This window comes from Aspergillus nidulans, chromosome VIII (genome assembly GCF_000011425.1).
Source record: "Aspergillus nidulans FGSC A4 chromosome VIII".
Lineage (NCBI taxonomy): Eukaryota > Fungi > Ascomycota > Eurotiomycetes > Eurotiales > Aspergillaceae > Aspergillus > Aspergillus nidulans.
The window spans coordinates 2,999,924-3,017,757 of record NC_066264.1 but is presented as its reverse complement, the minus strand read 5'-3'; the positions used below and the strand labels follow the sequence as shown (position 1 = coordinate 3,017,757).

Sequence of the window (17,834 nt, the reverse complement as noted above, 5' to 3'; positions counted from 1 at the left end):
TTACTGTCAGAATCTAAAGAAGATGTTCCTTTTCACCAATATGTTAGTTAGACGCGGGCAGAGTGAGTCTTAGATCCTGGAAGTGCTCGCAAGGCTTTATTCGTATCAGTCTGGTCAAGAGGGCGTCCTCAGAGAAAAGGAACCAGATAGCTGTCAAAGTACATGAGGACTTAAAACAGAAGATGAATCATCCAATTTACTACGTATACTAAACGCTTCTGCAATCAAACGGCACACTGAGAACCTCGGGCATGACAGATACTAAATCCCATCTTTCTCATAAGCATCCCTCAATACGCTCTCCCGTTCACAATAAACCAAACGCACACTCCCAGGGCTCCCGCCAGGCCAGCCCTAATAAGCATACTCGGCATTCACAGTATCGTATTTCTTTCCCATCACAGAGAGGACATACGTCGTCTCCGCACTCGAGTAGGTAGCCTCAATCACCCCATCAAGACAATAGTATGCATGGCCGTCTTCGCGCGTGATGATCGTCCAGTCAAGGTCCACCTGCGGGATAGTAGATAGGTTCGCCTTAAGCTTCGCCAGTGTCTTGGTATCACTGTTCTTGTGCACTGGTGCGCTGGTATCTTCTGCGTTTACCCACACACTTATAGATAACATGTCCGGGCGGCCAGCGGAAACGCGGAAATCCTGGTAGAACTTAATGGGGATTGGCTTGTCCTCCTCGAGGGTCGAGCCCTTGGTCAGAAACCAAGCCATGACGCGCGCGCGGTACTCACAGTGTCGGGAGCACCAGTACCTACCCTCGTTCATCAGTATTGCTTTGGGCGAGAAATGTAGGGGGATGAGACGGCAAGGTATTGCTTACTTCCTGCTCTTGTCATGCTTCTCAACATTGAACGACCGGCTCAGCTCGATTCCATAATGCTTCCGCGCCTTCCGACTGACTACATCCACAGTCTTGAGCGCCTTGGTCTTGGCCAACCCCATCATGACAGCTCCCCTCACGACCGCTGTCCAAGCATTCGGCGGCTGCAAGACTTCCACGCTTTTAAGGGCATCGCGAAGCCGTTCTTTCAGGTAACTGTTTTGCCCGAACCCGCCGACTAAAAGGACAGCTCGGACCTCGGTGTCACCGCACGCGGAGATCTGATCTTGTACGTATTTAATGACCTTGAGGATGAGCGGCTCGAAGATAAAGTGCATTTCCTCCGCAGAGATGGTGATCTTCCCGCGCCGGACATTGAGAGCGCTATTATTCGAGAGGCCGGGGACGGGGATCACGTAGCCGGAGGTGCCGTCTATAGTTGGGGAGTATTGCTTCTTCACCTGCAAATAGTGAGCAAGAATGCACATATCAAGGTCGCGAGAAGGGCGTGGATACAATAGAGTCAAACCGTTCCACAGCTTCCTGCAACACCTCATCGTCCCAACCTTGCTCCCTCCCGAGTTTACGAGTCAGAAAATCCGCAAACCGGCGATTGAGGAAAGTCGAGCCACAGGGACCTCCAGTTCCCGTCGTAACCTCTTCAACCTGCAGGATTGGAGTGAGCGCTATGATTTTATACGAGATCAGATCAACCGTGCCACCGCCGGCATCGCAGAGGATGAAGCTATCTCCAACATGGAGACCGTGCGGGTCCAGGCCGTGGATTGCATAGATTGCCGCTGCTTCCTGCATCGTGTTAATTCCTACATCTTTATCTAATTGGTTGAGGAACGGTTCCGAAAAGTGTGAACATACTGGCTCTGAAACAAGTGAGATAACTTGCTCCTTTGCACCGCCGGATGCCTTTTTCCATGCCTTAAGCGTCTTATCCTTTGCGGCTTCTGTCCAGATTGCAGGAACAGTGAGCGAGAACTCCATAGGTATAGTTCTCAATAGTGCAGAACCGAGCTTCTGGTCCAGGGTGTACATGATGTGCTTGTAGATTGATGAAAGGTATTCTTCCGTCAGTTGTTCGGGGGTCTTGTCGCCCCAAGATTTCGTCGAGACAAGAGGGTTGCTCTCGTCGAGGCCTCTGTATGTTGAAGGCTGTTAGCCCGGCTCATTCTCCGTTCGGACTACCGGGTGGGAGGAAAGAATAGAAGGGAATTGTACAGCTTAAACCACTGATATCTATCCACCAGACCAGGGATCTGGAATCCCCATTCCACAGTCTCGCCATCGGCCTTAGGAGTCTTCGTGTAGCGCAGTTCTGTTGGTACCTTCACACTACTGATACCTTCTTGTGCGCCAATATGAGAGGGCCATGCTTCTATGACTGAGATGTGTTCGGGCTGCACAATGAGTATCAGTTCATATTCTTGAGCTCACACATATTCCAATATCAGTAGAAAATAGGGGCTTACCCGTCTAGTTTCAGCCCACGCGACACCAGTGAAGGTCGTGCCAAAGTCTATTCCAATGACAAGCTTGCGGTCGTCGAAATTAAAGGCACCGAATGAATCCTCCATTTCGCTATCTTGCTTTCCCTCTAACAGATTCAATCAGGAACAGGGAAGAGAGGGGCAGGGGAAAAGACAGTATTAAGGTAGGACTCCGTCTTTTGTTAAGGCAGCCTTGTATCAGCAGCTTGTTCACTTCCAGGTTTTGCTGAACTGAAGCCAACTGACCCGCCGAGGCAGATTAAACGGCAGGCATAGTTCCCTATCGGTTATCCTTTAGCTTCTCGTGTTGAGTCTCGTGCCCGATTTATCTCCAATCAAAAAGCAGGGTACTGAAGCGTGCGATGTTCGTATTCCTTAGGCTGACGCTGGCTAGCCCTAACTCGAACAGTGCCGCCGCGCCCCGGGCACCTTGCAGCGTCAATCTGCCTTGCGCCTTGTGCCCCGAATGATGTTAGGCATTCAGTCATTCCTTCCTCGGATTACACCAGTACAGGTAGTCGCTTATCTGGCGTCAGGGGGAAGAAGTGGCCGACGCATTGGTCCTATTTTCTGTGCTGTTACACTTGGTAGTTATGGCTGATTCCACTGCTGCTATGGCGACTTCAACGCTGAAGAAGAAGCATGCCTCTATTTCTCTACACCAAGAGAATATGAATGTGGATCGGATGGAAAGGGTGAAGGAAGAGTAAGTCCTGTGGATTCGTGATTTCGCTCTGTATATTGACGCTACAGACCACATCTAAGTACTACCATTACCAAGCAATCCGCGATATCGATGTCCACAAAGACATCCAGGACAGGAGTATATGAGACCGAAGAACCCAGGTCCAATGCTCTTGACAAGAATAGCGATACTCGGATGGCTACCATAGAATCCCTCCTGGCTGAGAATGATGTCCTCCAAACCCAGATCACGCAGCTAAAAACCGCCCTTCATGACGCCCAGAACCATATATTTAGTCTGCAACCACACATCCAAACCCTTCCAAATGCCGATGCGATCACATTATTCCAATCCCTCGTCTCCTCTGTCGAGAACTGGGTGGACAACTATCTCGCGGATAGTCTCGAGGAGAAGGAAGTGGCCGCCGACGCGTTGAATATCAATGATATCCGAAATCTGATGAATTTAATCCCTCCAGAGGGAATGGCGGCGTTCAATACCGCGAATACAGACGTGGATATCATCCAGGCGGTGATATTGAAGTTTCTGGTTGAGAGTATCTTCAACCAAGAATTTTCCACGCCGCTCCCCAGGCCTGAGATGGAGTTTGTGATGGAGGTTGAGAGAGCAATGCGGGGTTTGAAGCCCAAACGAGGTACGTTTCTCCTATTCCTATTTCTTAGCTCCTCGTTATCTAGACTCTATTCATGATCAGAAATAAACTGGTTGATGTCAGATATCAGAACAATCCGCCACTGGCACATAGAAACGTACACGGCCGCCTCAACCCGCCCGGGCTTTGACAAATTCGCCCACGACAGGATGTGGAACTTGACTGTGCACATGATAAATATGCTCCGCGCGTTCGCCCCAAGAACAGATCCTAATACACTGGCCAAGAGCTTCCTAAAAACTGTCGCGAAACCCGCCTGCGACTTGGCCCGCAGGTTCCATCTCTGTTTTGACGAGTATAGTCTCGAGTGGTCAGAGAACCATGACAATGAGAGTTTGGTGGAGGATCCAGCTGGAGCATTCCAAAGGGTAATTAACGAAGGACGGTTTGGAGAGTATGATTTTGTTAGGGTTGGGGAGGAGAGGAAGTGGCTGAGGGATATGCCGACGTCATTATCTAGTGGTAATGGTGAACGTGAAGGTAAGGATGGGGATGGCAATGAGACCAAGGTAACGGTCAGGTGGCTCTTCGATATAGCGCCCAAGCTGGTCTTTCGGAAACTCAAGGTCGATTCGTGGGGTGAGAAAAAAGTGCTTGTTAAACCAAGGGTTCTGGTGCGGGTTAGTGAGCAGAAGAGGACAGGACCAACGAAAAAGGTGGTGAAGAAGGCTGAAAGGGTTGAGTACAAGACTGTCTTAGGGGCTGTGCAAGGGTGGCTGACGGGGAAGGAGCATCTTATTGAGAAGGAGAGGAAGGATAAGGAAAGAGCAGGGAGACAGCTCGCGGGGCTCTTAGGAGGTATACTCTGAATTTGGTAGTCTTCAACTTATGAATTACTCAATCTGATGACATTCATGGGAAATATGTCAATCTGGCAGATTATCCGTATGAAACTTGCAGCTTTCCCGATGCATTGAGTTCCCCAGCCGGCGGATCTCATTGTAATCGCTCAGGCAGGCCCAGCAGAACTGGGCGTGGCATTTGATACCTTCATCAACATATCATCAGCAAAGTTGCACTAAAAGGGCCGTCTGCACCTGCGGGTGTGCGAACTCCAACCACCCAGGCAGATCCAGCAGAACTCGGCTCTGCATTTTATGCCTGTACCGGTCAATCCCGTCCTGTTCGGCGATAGGCCGACCAACGGCAAGGATTATGTGAAGGCAGATTAGACTTACAGGTCATATGGTCACATCCGTCATTCTTCTCAATTGGCCATTGGCACCCCGGGCAGCGCTTGGTTGTCTCCTCGACCTTTTTCATCGACAGCTCGACTTCTCTCATCCTCCTCTTCAACATCTCAATTTTCTCCTTGAAGTCGTCTTTGACCTCTTCCTCAATTGGCTCATCATCCTCTTCCCCTTGTCCTTGTGCTGCCTCGGCCTGCGCCTGTTCCAGGGCCCTCTTCTCACGCACTCGCGCAGCTTCCTTCTCCTGTCTCTTCCGCGCAGCCGTCTTCTGCGCTTCATGCATCTTATCCTGCCGTCTCTGCTCTTTAAACTTAGCGCGTAGCATATTCTTCTTACTCAAGTACTCGGCATTCGGCCGGGTGCTGCCGCCATTCTTCTCCTTGATAGCTTTGTAGCTATCCGGATCCCACAGCACAGCGTCATACTCATCACAGCTAAACCCATCGTGCCATTTAATGGCGTGTTTGAAGCATGACTGCGCAGAACAGTTGTAGCATATAACGAGCGGTTGTTCGGCCCCAAGTTTGTGAAGTTGTCCAAAGTCGCACTCGAGGCACCAGATGAAGTTCTTGTCGGCGTTGAGTGCATGGCGGAGGGAGAGTCTATCGTATCTGGTACTCTGTTAGCCCTAATGGAACCCTGAAAAAGATATGAGAAGCGAGTACCGAGTAAATGTCTCCTCATCCGCAAACCGCTTGATGTCCTCGTGAATAAAAAGTGTCTGGCACTGGGGACACTTAATCTCATCCCAGAATTTGGTCTCCAAGTCGTGCTTGATGCTCTTCGACAAACATATATAGCAAATTGACGGTGTATGCTGACAAGCAATAGACAGTGTGTCGGGAGCCTTCACACCATCCGCTGAAAACGGTTCAAGGCAGATAATGCACGCCTCTGGTTCTTCTTTTGGCCTTGGTACTGATTTCCTAGCTTTCTTGACTGTCTTTGTCCGTTCCGTCACTCGCTGTTCGCCTGATGACTTGAGGTAATCCGTATATAGTGCTTCAAGCTCCTCATCAACTTGTTGTAAAAATGCCTCGGGGCTCTTAGGGGTTGTATTCGGTTCGGGTCGTGGTTGGGTGACAGGGTCATGCTCCGGCTCTTTCACCTTTTGCTCGCGAATTATCGAGGTCGGGGCTATGCCGAATTGCCGTCCAAACAGTGGTATTCCATCTGTTTCATCAGAGAATATAAGTATATCTGCGTCGGGGCCAGTAATAGGCCTGGATGTGGAGTTGACCGATGCACCCTCTCCATTCGTCTCCTTTCTCACTTCAATGGGAACCTCAGTCTGGCCCGTTGGACTACAACCATCTAACTCCGAGACTTGTGCCTTCGAAACGGCCGGAAGCTCCACTCCAACAGGCTCTCGGTCCGTAGGCGCTGAAACTGTCGATGTCGTAGGACTGCTCAGTTCTGCCAGGGGAAGCTGGTTCAGTTTCGAGATGTGCATGGTCGACTGGGGTTTCTTGGTTGACAGGGTCTCACGAGTCTCCCTCGTTTTCTCTTTCTTCGTATTTGTGACTACCACCCTAGTTCCTGATTCCGGAGCTGGCATGGCCCAGATGCTGTGGTAGGAACCTCCATTCTTTTCGCCGCCCAGAAATTTGACGAATTTGCGCATTTTTCTAGTTCAAAAACCGACGACGTTGAAGGGGCTACTGCAAATCGAGGGGTGTTTGTCTGAATAGGATTGCCTGGATATAGCGTAGACAAGAGTGACCGTGGTGCCAAAAGCAAGACACAGGTTCAGATTCACGGTAAGTAGTGTCATAGTGTCTGCATAGGACGGGCTCTTCGGCTTACGCGAAGCAAACGCCCGGGGCCAGCGCCCCTCGCCGGGCTAGCTTCGAGCTGGGATTCAGCCTTGCTGGGACTGAATCATGGAACACGAGGTGCGTTGGCTAATGGGGAGGGGGTGGGCGTCGGGCAATTGCAGAAGTCTTGGACTTGGTGTTGTCCGAAGGTACTTCTACCAATCACTCCTAGCACGTGAAGGCCGCACAAGTGATTGGAGGCTCTCGCTCTACTGACTCGCTGATGCCAGGGAGACTGAAGTCTCCGGAAATTGAGGATGTTTTGTGTCATCACTACCATACTCTGTATGTACATGCAAGGGATATGTAGATAATCGCTGGAATGACAGAAAGTGCACAAAAAGAGACCAATTACCCAAGCAGCCCCGTAGCCAACGACTCCAGATCCTCCAATGTCTGGATTTGCTTCTCTCCGGCATCATTCTTTTTTCCGGCCTCTTTCTTGTACCAAGGCACTGCCTTGGGCTCTTCCACCTTTGCTCTCTTGCTCGGTCGCGGCGCCTCCTCTTCTCCATCCGAAGACTGCGAGTACCCGCCTGCATCACCCATGTCCTCGTCCTCGTCAAACGGAACAAGCTGAGCGACGCGCTCTTCACGCTCCTCCTCAGCCAAGAGCTCGCGCTCCCTCGCTTTCCGCTTCTCCTTCTTCTCGCGCCTCTTCTGCTTAGCAATCTCCTTATCCTCCATATCCGCGCGCTGGGTGCGTGCCGCCTCCTCAGCCAAGAACCGTGCCTGCTGTTCCTTTGCATCACCGCGGGCTTTGAATGCTTCTTCGTCTTCCATCTCGTAGAGCTCGTGTGCGTTTCCTTCGTCGTCATAGACCAATTTCGTTCCCTTACCCTTGAATTTGAGAAGTTTCTTCTTGGATTTGAGGAGTTTCTCACGCCGTTTCGAGTCGATAACCAGCGTGTCTTTGTCGCTGATTTTGACGACCTTAGGATCTTTCTTCTCTGTGTGATCTTCAGCCTCGGAGTCAGAAGCGTCTGAGTCGGATGCAGAACTGTCTTCAGCGTGAAGAGCGTCGTCTCCAGCGTCGAAGCGGCGTTTGACGGACAAGAAGTCCTCGTCTTCGTCTGCCTCCTCGGTGTTCTTGCTGTCGGCAATCGTGCCGTCGTCGTTAATAAGCTTCGAGTAGTGCTCTGCCAGCACATCCTGGTTTCGTCGCTCAAACATGCGGTCGTACTTGGTTCGCACTTCCTTTTCCTTGGGCTGCTTTTTCTTTCCACCTTCCTCGTCGGATTCCTCGTCACCGCTGGTTAGATAAGCTGTAGCCCGAGACGCGTTCTTCCGTTCCTTTGTGTCGTCACCTTTGATGAATTTGATTCGAGGTGCTCCAGGAAGTCCTAGGCTTGCTGCAAAATCGTCCAGCTTAAGTTCCTTCAGGTTGAATGTCTCCTTGTCTTTCTGGATGTAGACGGACTTGACGTAGGAAATGAAAGCTTTCTGCCCGAGATACTTGAGCTCAGGATCTTTGAAACACATATTCTGCAACTGATTTTTGATACTCTGCTGCTTGTTCGCTCTCACGTTGATTCGCTCCACCGTAACTCTCTTCTGCTCGAGACGTCGGAGCATACCTTTCTCTTCGCTAGGATCCAGGAATAACACTGCACGGCCATCGCGTTCGTACCGCGCTGTTCGTCCGACACGGTGAATATATGTATCTGCGTCTTCAGGGCAATCGAGTTGAATGACCCAATCCACAGCGGGGAAATCCAAACCTCGAGCGGCAACATCAGTGGAAAATAGCACTGCGTGCTGGGCTTGTGAGAATCGTGTTGTGATATCGAGCCGTCCGCCCTGTTTTTGACGACCGTGAAGATGTAGTAGAGGAATACCGGGCTGCATGTGCCGGAAGGATTCGTAAACAAACCGGACCTGTTTCCCTGATGACATGAATACGATCGTCTTTGATTTCAGGTTACTGCGGATAAAACTCCACAGCGTATCGAGCTTTTGCGGAAGTGGAGTCACGACATAATGCTGCTGAAGCTTCGACGGCGTCGCAGAAGACGCAGCCTCATGGACAGCCACATACTCAGGGTCCTGAAGACTGAGTCGAGCCAGGTCAGAGACCTTCTTTGTCTGTGTCGCGCTGAACAAAAGCGTTTGGCGCTCGGGTGGTAAATGTCCAATGATCGCATCGACTGTCTTTTGGAAACCCATGTCCATAATCCGATCTGCTTCGTCTAATACCAGCATCTGCAGATTATACGTCTCGAAGAAAGCCGTCTGGTCCAGGTGCTGCAACATCCGACCCGGCGTACAAACAAGAATATTCATCCGCCCCAATCTCTCCTGTTCCTCCTTCAGACTCTTCCCCCCAATAACCAATCCAGCAGAAAACGTATGATACCGCCCAATCTTCCGCAGCACCTCGAAAATCTGAATCGCCAGCTCGCGCGTCGGCGAGATAATAAGGGCTCCTAAGCCATCGTGGTCAGACCACTGCTTTCGGTACAGGTTCTCTAATATGGGGACCAAAAAAGCCAATGTCTTTCCACTTCCGGTCTTTGCGGCGCCCAAAACATCTCGGCCTTTGAGCGCATGACTGATCGCTCGAGACTGTATGTCGGTGAGCGTCTTGAAGTGTGACGATGTAAGGCCGGACAGAGTCGGTTCTGAAATGGGCAAATCGGAGAACGATTCGTATTTTGCTTTGAGATCGAGATCTTCGACTCGCTTGATGAGCGATGATAAGTCCTCTTGGACCCGCTTCCGCTTCAAGTTTCCAGACTTGTTGGACGACTTCGCATGCTTTCCATTTCTGTGCCCATTTGAAGGTGCCATGGTAATCGCAGCGAGCTGGTCTGAATTGCTTCGTTGACGTTGGAATCTGAACCCGCATTCTAGAAAGAAAGGCCGGGCGGTGAAGGAACTTTTTTTCTGCCGGGCGGGAACTTACTTAGTCAGCACCGATAAGGATCGCGATAGCCTCATGCGTCGCAGTTCGCAATCCCAGTTGTTGACGAGCTAACGAAACATTTTGTCTTTGCTATATAATTTATCCTCTAGCGCCACACTACATCGAAATCTTCCACAAAACCTGTTTCTGAGCATTAATCACGTTCGCAATGTCCGACGAACAAGATGCGCTAGAGGCCCTGGAGCGAGAGGCCTCCGATTTCACCAAGGTCAGTATCATATCTCACATTGTTTTAACTTCGCTGACCGCCGACGCTCGCAGGATGCTGAAATTGACCGCATTCGAAAAGCATTTGTTCTGGATGCGTAAGGCCTCCCATTGGCTTATCTAGCATACCAGGAAACTAATGGCATACGACACCAGCTACGCCGTCCTCGATCTACAACCCGGAGTAACAGAAAAGGATATTAAACTCCAATACCGAAAGAAATCACTACTCATCCACCCGGATAAGACGAAAAACCCCGGCGCCCCAGATGCCTTCGATCGCCTAAAGAAAGCGCAATCGGCGCTCATGGACGAGAAACAACGCAACTACCTAGACGAATGCATCGCGGATGCGCGGCGACTCCTTATTCGCGAGCACAAATATACACTGGACTCACCGGAATTAAAGACAGAAGAATTCAAGAAGGAGTGGCGGCAAAAGACTGTTCAGGTGTTGCTGGAGGAGGAAGCGCGGAGACGAAGACAGGCCAAGGCGAAGCTACAAGAAGAGGGACGAGAGAGGCGAAAGGAAGAGCAGGAAATTGAGGAGCGAAAACGGAAACGGGAACAGCAGCAGGCCTGGGAGGATACTCGCGAACAGCGTATTGGGAGCTGGCGCGATTGGCAGAAGGGGCAAAAGAAAGATGGTGAGAAGAAGAAGAAAAAGATGAAGGTATTAGGGTGATGTACGTTACGCATGGAGACTGGGGGCTCTGCATCCCTCCCAGGCGCGGTGACTCCTGTAGGGCACCTTCCTCAATATCAAAACAGCATCACTCCTACCACAGCTCGGTAGTACTTGAAGATCGTCCCGGTTACGAAGCGGTGTTCTAATATTTTGCATCTCAACCTGCATCTGACCAGCGACCATCTTATTCTGTTATCTCGCACTGAATGTGGCAGGTAGACAGTGCCAGACCTCAGATTCGGCGCTTCTTTCAAGTCAAGCCATAAGCCATTATCCGACTCTCGGCCTCATCTCACAAGCTGAAAGGTCTTTGAACTGTTAGTCTTTTGAGCCTCGGTCCTTCGGTGGAGGGAGATCTGCGCTGTTCGCAGAACAAAAGGTATGAGGAAAGCGACCTTCCCCCACTACCTCTGCTTGTTCAATCTAGAATAGCTTTAAATACTGTCTGGAGACAAACCAATGCGAAATTCATGGAGTATGAATGTCAGTAAACGGAGTAAATAACATAGACTGCGAAGTAACAACTGATAAGCAGGCAAGCTCGGACTGCGGGGGCCGCGGGGCGTACCAGAACATTCCAATTCCCTAGTCCTCTCTCCAACTCCGAGCCCGATCATCCCTCCCACACTCTTCATAAATATTATTATTCCTGAGGTCCGCTCAATTGACATCGATATATATACTTTCGGCTGGCGGTCTCCTGAAATTCGTCACTAGCCCTTTCAAAAACTACAGTTTTCATTCCACCTCCACAGAGCCTACTACAACAGTCCGAACAATGTCCACCGTAGACCCTCAACCACAACCCCAACCCCAACCGCATCGACCACTACCTACTTCCCACATCCCACGATCAATACCTTCGCAGCACGCGTCCTCCCTCACATCCGTCATAACCGCCTGCCACACCCTCATCAGCCTATTTCTCAGCGAGAGTCACGAACCTAATTCCCTCCTCGCGCGCGTGCAGCATCAAACCCGCATCTCACTACAAATAATCTCCGACGCCCTAACGCAATACGCTCTCGACGAGATTGCGCTCTCCTATAATGGTGGGAAAGACTGTCTCGTGCTCCTAATCCTCTTTCTCGCAGCACTGCACACAAAACTCCCGATCGACGAGGCCAAAAGGCCCTTGATCCCCGCTATGTACGTTGCTGAAGCAGATCCATTCACCGAAATGGAAGAGTTCGTGAACTGGTCAAAGCAGATTTACCACCTTGATTTGGCGCGATATACAAAGAATGCGAACACGACGCTCAAGTCCGGGTTTGAAGATTATCTAAACAGAAATCCGTCCGTCAAGGCGATCTTTGTGGGCATGAGGAGGACGGATCCGCATGGGGCGAATTTGACATGGTTTGATAGGACGGATAGTGGGTGGCCGGACTTTATGCGCATTCACCCGGTTATTGATTGGCGGTATGCGGAGATTTGGGCGTTTCTGCGTCATCTACGATTGGAGTACTGTTCGCTGTATGATCAGGGCTATACGAGTCTAGGGGGGCTGTCGAATACGCATCAGAATCCGAGTCTGTGGGACCCCGTGAAGGAGGAATATCGACCCGCGTACGAGTTGACGGACGACTCACTGGAGCGTTCAGGTCGCAGTTGAAGCTTTGCTTCGAAGTCACCACTGTTTGGATATTTACGCTCTTAACATTGCCAGACCACGACTGTTCATGTCTATCACGATTCATAGACCTCATAGTTTGGCGTTCTGTTCATCATTTCAGGGTAGAAGGGTTTGACCGCAACAGCTTTATCTTTACTAGACTTATCTCTCTATCAGGTGCAATTGAGTCGATGCCAGAATTAACAACACTCCTCAACCAATCTTTCCGTACGGTGCGTCAACTGGGCTGTTCCGCTACTTCAAGCATCCGGCGCAGGTAGCCGGCCTCGAACGGGCATTATAGCATTCGCTTACCCCTGCTCTCATGTCGTGCTCGGACGCAGTGATAGCAAACTGATACAAATTGAGGTCAATGCTTCGCTGCGACGTTTCCATTAATGCTAGACTAAGCAGCTGTTTTGCTGGAGAGAAATCGAGAATACACTGCTAGACAGATACAGAAAATAACAGCATCTTGCTTTTCCCATCTTCGACCGACCATCAAAAAACAAACTCTTCCCACATGCGAATCCTGAATGAAATCATTTTGTGGTTCGTCGAACCCGGATGTCGTCAAGAAAATCAAGAACAAATACTCTCATACAGCACGTCAAAAGCTCAAGAAGTCCAGAACAGCAATAGAGGAAGAGATAAACGGAACGATAGAAGAGCAATAGGCGGATCCAGAGACCAGCGGTAACATGTTTGCGCGCCCAGGCGTGCTATGCAGGGTGCTAAAAGAATAGCGTAGATCCATCATGCTTTTTGTGGCTGTTTTATCTTCCGTTGCTCGTGTCTCTTTCTCTTCACGGCCTCTGGAAAGGGAAAAAATGTTGGCAGTAAATTGGTCATAGTCACCTTGGAAAAAGCCCCGATCTCAAGGACGTCGTTGACGTCGTCTTCGAATGGCTGGACAATAAGGGGAACAATGGAATGTCGCTTCACATAACAGAGCGTGGAGAATTCACAATGATCTCTCTGCGAGACGAGATCGGAGACAGGGATCCCGCCTTGATGTTTTCTTTATGAGGGCTAGATCTTTCAGAATGAGGCTCAGCACAGGGAGTGCTTGGCATGACTGTCTTGGAGGAACCACTGTTGTCAGTCCAGTTGCCCCGGTTGGAATAGCCAAGCCGGCCTCTATACAGAGGAGTGGTGTCGAGAGGCACAGGGCTATTCTTCGAAGACCAAGAGTTGTAGCGCATGTTGCCGGCTGGATTCTTCGCCAATGGAACCCTGCTTGACCCGTCAGTATCATGGTGACCCAGTCGGAAGGGGCTTTAATACTTACGATGGGGAAATGGATGTTGCGGGAGTCCAGCTAGAGCCTACTCCGACTGGAGACACATAGCTGACCTGAGAAGCAGGGCTGATGTGCGAAACCGTCTGCTGAAGACGATGAAGGGATGGAGAAGGGGTCGACCCTTGAACCACTTCGACAGAATAATTGTACTCACCAGCACGGTAGGCACGACGCTCATTACTTTGTTGCTTAAGAAGCTTTTGGGCTTTGGTGTCGGCAAACCGCAGAAGCAGTTTGACACCATCCTCCGCGACAACGTTGTGAAACTCAGCCAGGACCTTCTCCGCAATTTCGCGTGTTTCGAAGCTGCAATCTGTCAGAGCGATGAGAATGGTATATCTTCGGGCGTACTCACCGAGCAAACCCAACTTCCTTGCTAACGCCAGTCTTTTCGTCACGGCTGATCTTCTCGGAGACAACACGGTAGGGCTCAAAGTGGCGTCGAAGGTCCTTGGTAAGGCCACGTTAGTGGGTGCGACGGCAATCCATGAAAGGGAAAACAACATACAGCCTCGGTCCAGTCAATTGGAATATTGGTGCAATAGATATTGGTCGATGATCTATCTTCCAGATCCTTCAGACGTGAGTTGCGAGATTTCTATCCATGTTAGCCGCTGATCTTGAGAAACCCAAGCGGGCTATGACATGCTTTACGTACCTGAGCAAAGCTAGCCTGATAGCCAAGGTAGAAGAAGCCTCGTATACAATTCTCACATGACTCGAAGTTGAAGTACTGGACAAAGCCAAACCTGTGTCACTGTTAGTAACAATCATGCCGTCCTGAAGAGAAAGAAAAAGAGCATCGAACCCTTTACAAAGACCGGTATCCAAGTCTACAATTGCCTTACAACGGTCTATCTTACCGAAGCGGGAGGCGTAAGCATGCAACATCTCGTCAGTGGTCTCCGGAAGGAAGCCTCGGATGTAGACGTTGGTGATTCCCTCCCGGTTCTCAAGGCACTTGGCAAGGGTCAGGTCGGTAGGATTGGTCCACATAGCGGGGACAGCTCTGGGGATAGCAGGTTCCTGCTGAACCAAGCTTTCGAGATCCTGGAGTATGTAACCCGTCGGCGTCTTCATCATCTGAAGTTGCAGGCTTGCCTGTCCTCCCTGAGGAATGTTATTCATCGCGTAGTTTGAAAGCGCAGAGCCATCGAGACTGGGGAGAGCACCAAAAAATTCACTTTGGTTGCTACCATCGGATGCTGAGGGCCCAGCTGCCTTTTGTTCGTCGTTACCATTCCAATGGTTCCGCTTCTGGCCAGTCGGGTCCTGCATATCGCAGTTCATGAGATGATATGGGAAAGGGTAACCTTGCATAGCCGCCGGGACGCAGCCAGGGGCAAGGCCCGGATACATGGTGTTGGGCAGGTACGGGATCTGGCCAACTTGATCATGTCCGGGAAGTGTACCTTGCGGAAACGGGGAAACGGGGGCGTGAGGAAGTCCTTGAAATACACTGCCATTTGGAAGCAGGACCAGCTGGTTGTTATAGGAACGAGGGCCAGCGAGCTCCAAAGGCGGGGGCATGGCAACTGGCAACCCTCCCTTGAGGGTATTAAACTTGCCGCCGGAGCCTTGGTTCTGAATGTTCAAACCACCAAACAATGAAGCCAAGTCAGGACGGTTGCCTTGCTGATGACCGCCACCAAATGCACCACGGTTGTTCTGAGTAAAGTGACCGTTATGGCTCGCTTGAGTCGGAGCGTTCTCGGGGGCAGCCTGTTGCTGGGTCTGAGTAGGCATCGCTAGGAATCTGGAATAACAGTTCTGCAATAACAGTTAGCAGGGGTCCCAGAGCATACGGGGTTGAGCCAATGGGAATTGAAGGATACTACAGTGAGAACAACAGACATGGGAAACATAGGAGTGGAACAGAGGAAGGAGAAGCAAGAAAACCGGACAAAAGGTATAGGCTGCCCACTGTCTCGAACAAGCCCAAAGAATGTCGTACTTACCACAACGATATGGGCCCAACGCTTGGGGAAAAGCGGGAAGTGACAAGAAGCTGGACATATCGTAAGCTCGAGCTTCTCATCAATTAGAAAACCAATCACTGAAACTTACATGATTCTTCAGATGAATGAAGGCTAGAGTACCACAGAAGTGGATGAGGATCCGGAGGCAGAACGAACGTCAGCGAAAGCCAGAGCCTTCAAGATGAGCACAATAGGAGCGATAATGGCTGAAGCTAGCTAGAGAAAGGTAATTCGGTAGCAAGCTCGAAAGTTGTGGGATGTGGAATAGCTAAAAGAGACGATGGGATGAAGAAGTTGATGAAGCAATGCGAGACGAGAGATGATGAGAGGAGAAAGATGGGAGAACACAAAGCGAGAGAACTAGGGGATCAAGGACCAGGACTGGAAGGGAAGGAGCCCTTGAACTCACCCGCAGAAGAGGTAAAGCAGGGAGGGAAAGAGCTTCTGTGAGCTGCGAATCATGGAAGGCACTGAAAGGCACAATAAGAATGATTAGGAAGATGGACAAGTGAATGGTAAGGTGTGGGTGTGAGTGGCAGAGGAGAAATGAAATCTGGAGGGATGTCTCAGCGGTGCATAAAAAACTCATCATCACAGTTGAAGTAAAGTGCTCAATGTACATGAAATCGAGTTGTCTACAGAGTTTCCAGGCTCTCTGCAATATAAACACAACAGCCGGAGCTGTATAGCCACTGATTACGAGTAGCAATGTATAGCAATGTATAGAAACACTCGAAACTTTCATGAGCTACGTAGAGCGTCACTCGCGTAAGTCTAGACAACCTTTCAAATATCTTTCAAAGACAGCTAGGTATGAAACTTCCTGACGTCTATTCCAGAGTATGATGCAGCAGAGGAGAGAAGAGCCAAAGGGAGACACCAAACTCCGGCGACTGATATCAAGTGGCATATCTTTCGAAAAACAAAACGCAGTGTCAGTATCATGCCATCATTGTGGGTGTGACTGGTCCCGCATCCATTTATACACCACAGAAAAGTCTTTCCCACGGTGTTCAGCTTCCACCACGTTATATACAACGCGAGCCACCTCAGCCAGCGCCAAAGGAGTACCAGACTCCTTCGCAGCTGTGAGGGCTAGTCGTAAGTCCTTATTCATGAGACTAATGCCAAACCCGCCCTCGTAATCACGGGAGGCTGGCGCACCCTCCACAACGCCGGGAACGGGATTGTTGACATCCATCGGCCAGCATCTGCCGGTGGACGCGCTAACCAAATCTTGCAGAGCTTTGGGGTCAAGTCCGCAGCGCATTCCCAGGTTCATAGCCTCCGCCGTCGCGATGTTATTGATCGCTAAAATGTAGTTGTTAGCGAGTTTCGCTGAGACGCCAGTTCCAGCCCCGCCCATGTGCCATGCCTTTTTGCCCATGAGTAACAGAATGGCTTTGACTCGCTCCACTAGCTCTCCTGTTCGAGAGGATGCTCCAAACATAAAAGATAGAGTACCAGCGCGAGCGCCCACAACTCCGCCTGAGACGGGTGCGTCGACAAACCGCCCTTGATTAGTCGAATGGATCGCATTCGCAATCTCCTTGGTAGAAGCCGGATCGATTGTCGACGTATCGATAAAAATTCGCTCTTTTTCTAGGGCGGGTAGGGTGCCTTGACGAAGCATTGAATAAAAAACATCCTTGACGTGCTGGGGTTCCGGAAGACTAGTGATTATCACATTCTGCAAAGACACAATTAGAACAGCCTAGATCGACATAATACATGTAAACCTACCGACTTCTCCGCGATTTCCCTTGCATTATCAGCAACTATAACTTCTGGCAGGACATTGCTGGCGCCAGAGCTCTTGGCTGTATCCCGAGCCTCTCGAACAAATCGTGCTGTCGATTCCTCGTTCACATCCCGAATAATAAGTATATCTGATGGTGGGATCTTTGCGTGGAGGTTCTTGGCCATGTTGTATCCTGTCAATGTAATGTTAGCAGCTTCGGATGGGAATAGATCGAGCAACTGCGACGATGCAAGCCGCGATTGGAGGCAGTCAAGGAAGCGTACCCATCTGTCCCAGTCCAATAAATCCCCAAGTATCATCTCGTCGTAAACTGGTTGAAAAGGCCTTCGTCGATCGCGGTGTTGGTTTTCGAAGGCGGACGAGTGTGTAGCATGACCTTGGAGCGGCACCCCTGCGCACGAGGGGAGTGGCACACGAGAAGCTCATTCTAAGAGGCTGGAAGTGAGCACTAAGAATCCTATGGCGATCTTCGTTTGCCCTTATTTGAGAAAAAATGCATATATTCCTGAGAAGATAAGAGGAAAGAACGCGGAGTAGAGCCGTGAGCAAGTCTGAGGCGACAGCCGTAACGTGATCAACCAAAAGAGTTCTGAGGGGTATGCATAAGTACCTGGCCGAATGCCGTGAATATCCGAGGTCTCATCGGTAAATG

The 17,834-nt window shown here is 50.3% G+C and overlaps 8 protein-coding genes across 8 annotated transcripts, besides 1 other annotated feature; 3 read left to right on the top strand and 5 right to left on the bottom strand.

The window, feature by feature from the left end:
- Positions 1–17,834: part of a sequence feature (contig 1.7 1..773302(-1)) that runs on past both edges of the window.
- On the bottom strand, positions 355–2,424 carry ANIA_00587 (Hsp70 family protein; the record flags this gene model as incomplete). The annotated part of the gene is made up of 6 exons (XM_653099.1): positions 355–766; positions 836–1,296; positions 1,352–1,642; positions 1,712–1,988; positions 2,036–2,247; positions 2,320–2,424. The coding sequence occupies 6 exons, from the start codon at positions 2,422–2,424 to the stop codon at positions 355–357; spliced, it is 1,758 nt and encodes a 585-aa protein (XP_658191.1).
- Positions 2,931–4,504, top strand: ANIA_00588 (uncharacterized protein; the record flags this gene model as incomplete). Its single annotated transcript, XM_653100.1, has 3 exons — positions 2,931–3,043; positions 3,091–3,677; positions 3,738–4,504. 3 exons carry the CDS (start codon positions 2,931–2,933, stop codon positions 4,502–4,504), a joined length of 1,467 nt encoding a protein of 488 aa, XP_658192.1.
- On the bottom strand, positions 4,700–5,473 carry ANIA_10100 (Rcat domain-containing protein; the record flags this gene model as incomplete). Its single annotated transcript, XM_050613364.1, has 3 exons — positions 4,700–4,796; positions 4,870–5,195; positions 5,372–5,473. 3 exons carry the CDS (start codon positions 5,471–5,473, stop codon positions 4,700–4,702), a joined length of 525 nt encoding a protein of 174 aa, XP_050469187.1.
- dbp4 (RNA-dependent ATPase HCA4) lies at positions 6,971–9,508 on the bottom strand. Its single transcript, XM_653101.2, has one exon. It carries the CDS (start codon positions 9,490–9,492, stop codon positions 7,054–7,056), a length of 2,439 nt encoding a protein of 812 aa, XP_658193.1. The 5' UTR covers positions 9,493–9,508; the 3' UTR covers positions 6,971–7,053.
- On the top strand, positions 9,694–10,991 carry ANIA_00590 (J domain-containing protein). Its single transcript, XM_653102.2, has 3 exons — positions 9,694–9,836; positions 9,890–9,933; positions 9,992–10,991. Exons 1-3 carry the CDS (start codon positions 9,777–9,779, stop codon positions 10,518–10,520), a joined length of 633 nt encoding a protein of 210 aa, XP_658194.1. The 5' UTR covers positions 9,694–9,776; the 3' UTR covers positions 10,521–10,991.
- ANIA_00591 (FMN adenylyltransferase) lies at positions 11,302–12,138 on the top strand (the record flags this gene model as incomplete). Its single annotated transcript, XM_653103.1, has 1 exon — positions 11,302–12,138. One exon carries the CDS (start codon positions 11,302–11,304, stop codon positions 12,136–12,138), a length of 837 nt encoding a protein of 278 aa, XP_658195.1.
- ANIA_00592 (putative RNA binding protein MSSP-2) lies at positions 13,080–15,187 on the bottom strand (the record flags this gene model as incomplete). Its single annotated transcript, XM_050613363.1, has 6 exons — positions 13,080–13,374; positions 13,430–13,747; positions 13,797–13,891; positions 13,950–14,039; positions 14,100–14,190; positions 14,250–15,187. The coding sequence occupies 6 exons, from the start codon at positions 15,185–15,187 to the stop codon at positions 13,080–13,082; spliced, it is 1,827 nt and encodes a 608-aa protein (XP_050469186.1).
- Positions 16,194–17,660, bottom strand: ANIA_00593 (uncharacterized protein). Its single transcript, XM_653105.2, has 3 exons — positions 17,446–17,660; positions 17,164–17,354; positions 16,194–17,110 (listed from the first exon to the last, which is right to left on the bottom strand). Exons 1-3 carry the CDS (start codon positions 17,606–17,608, stop codon positions 16,370–16,372), a joined length of 1,095 nt encoding a protein of 364 aa, XP_658197.2. The 5' UTR covers positions 17,609–17,660; the 3' UTR covers positions 16,194–16,369.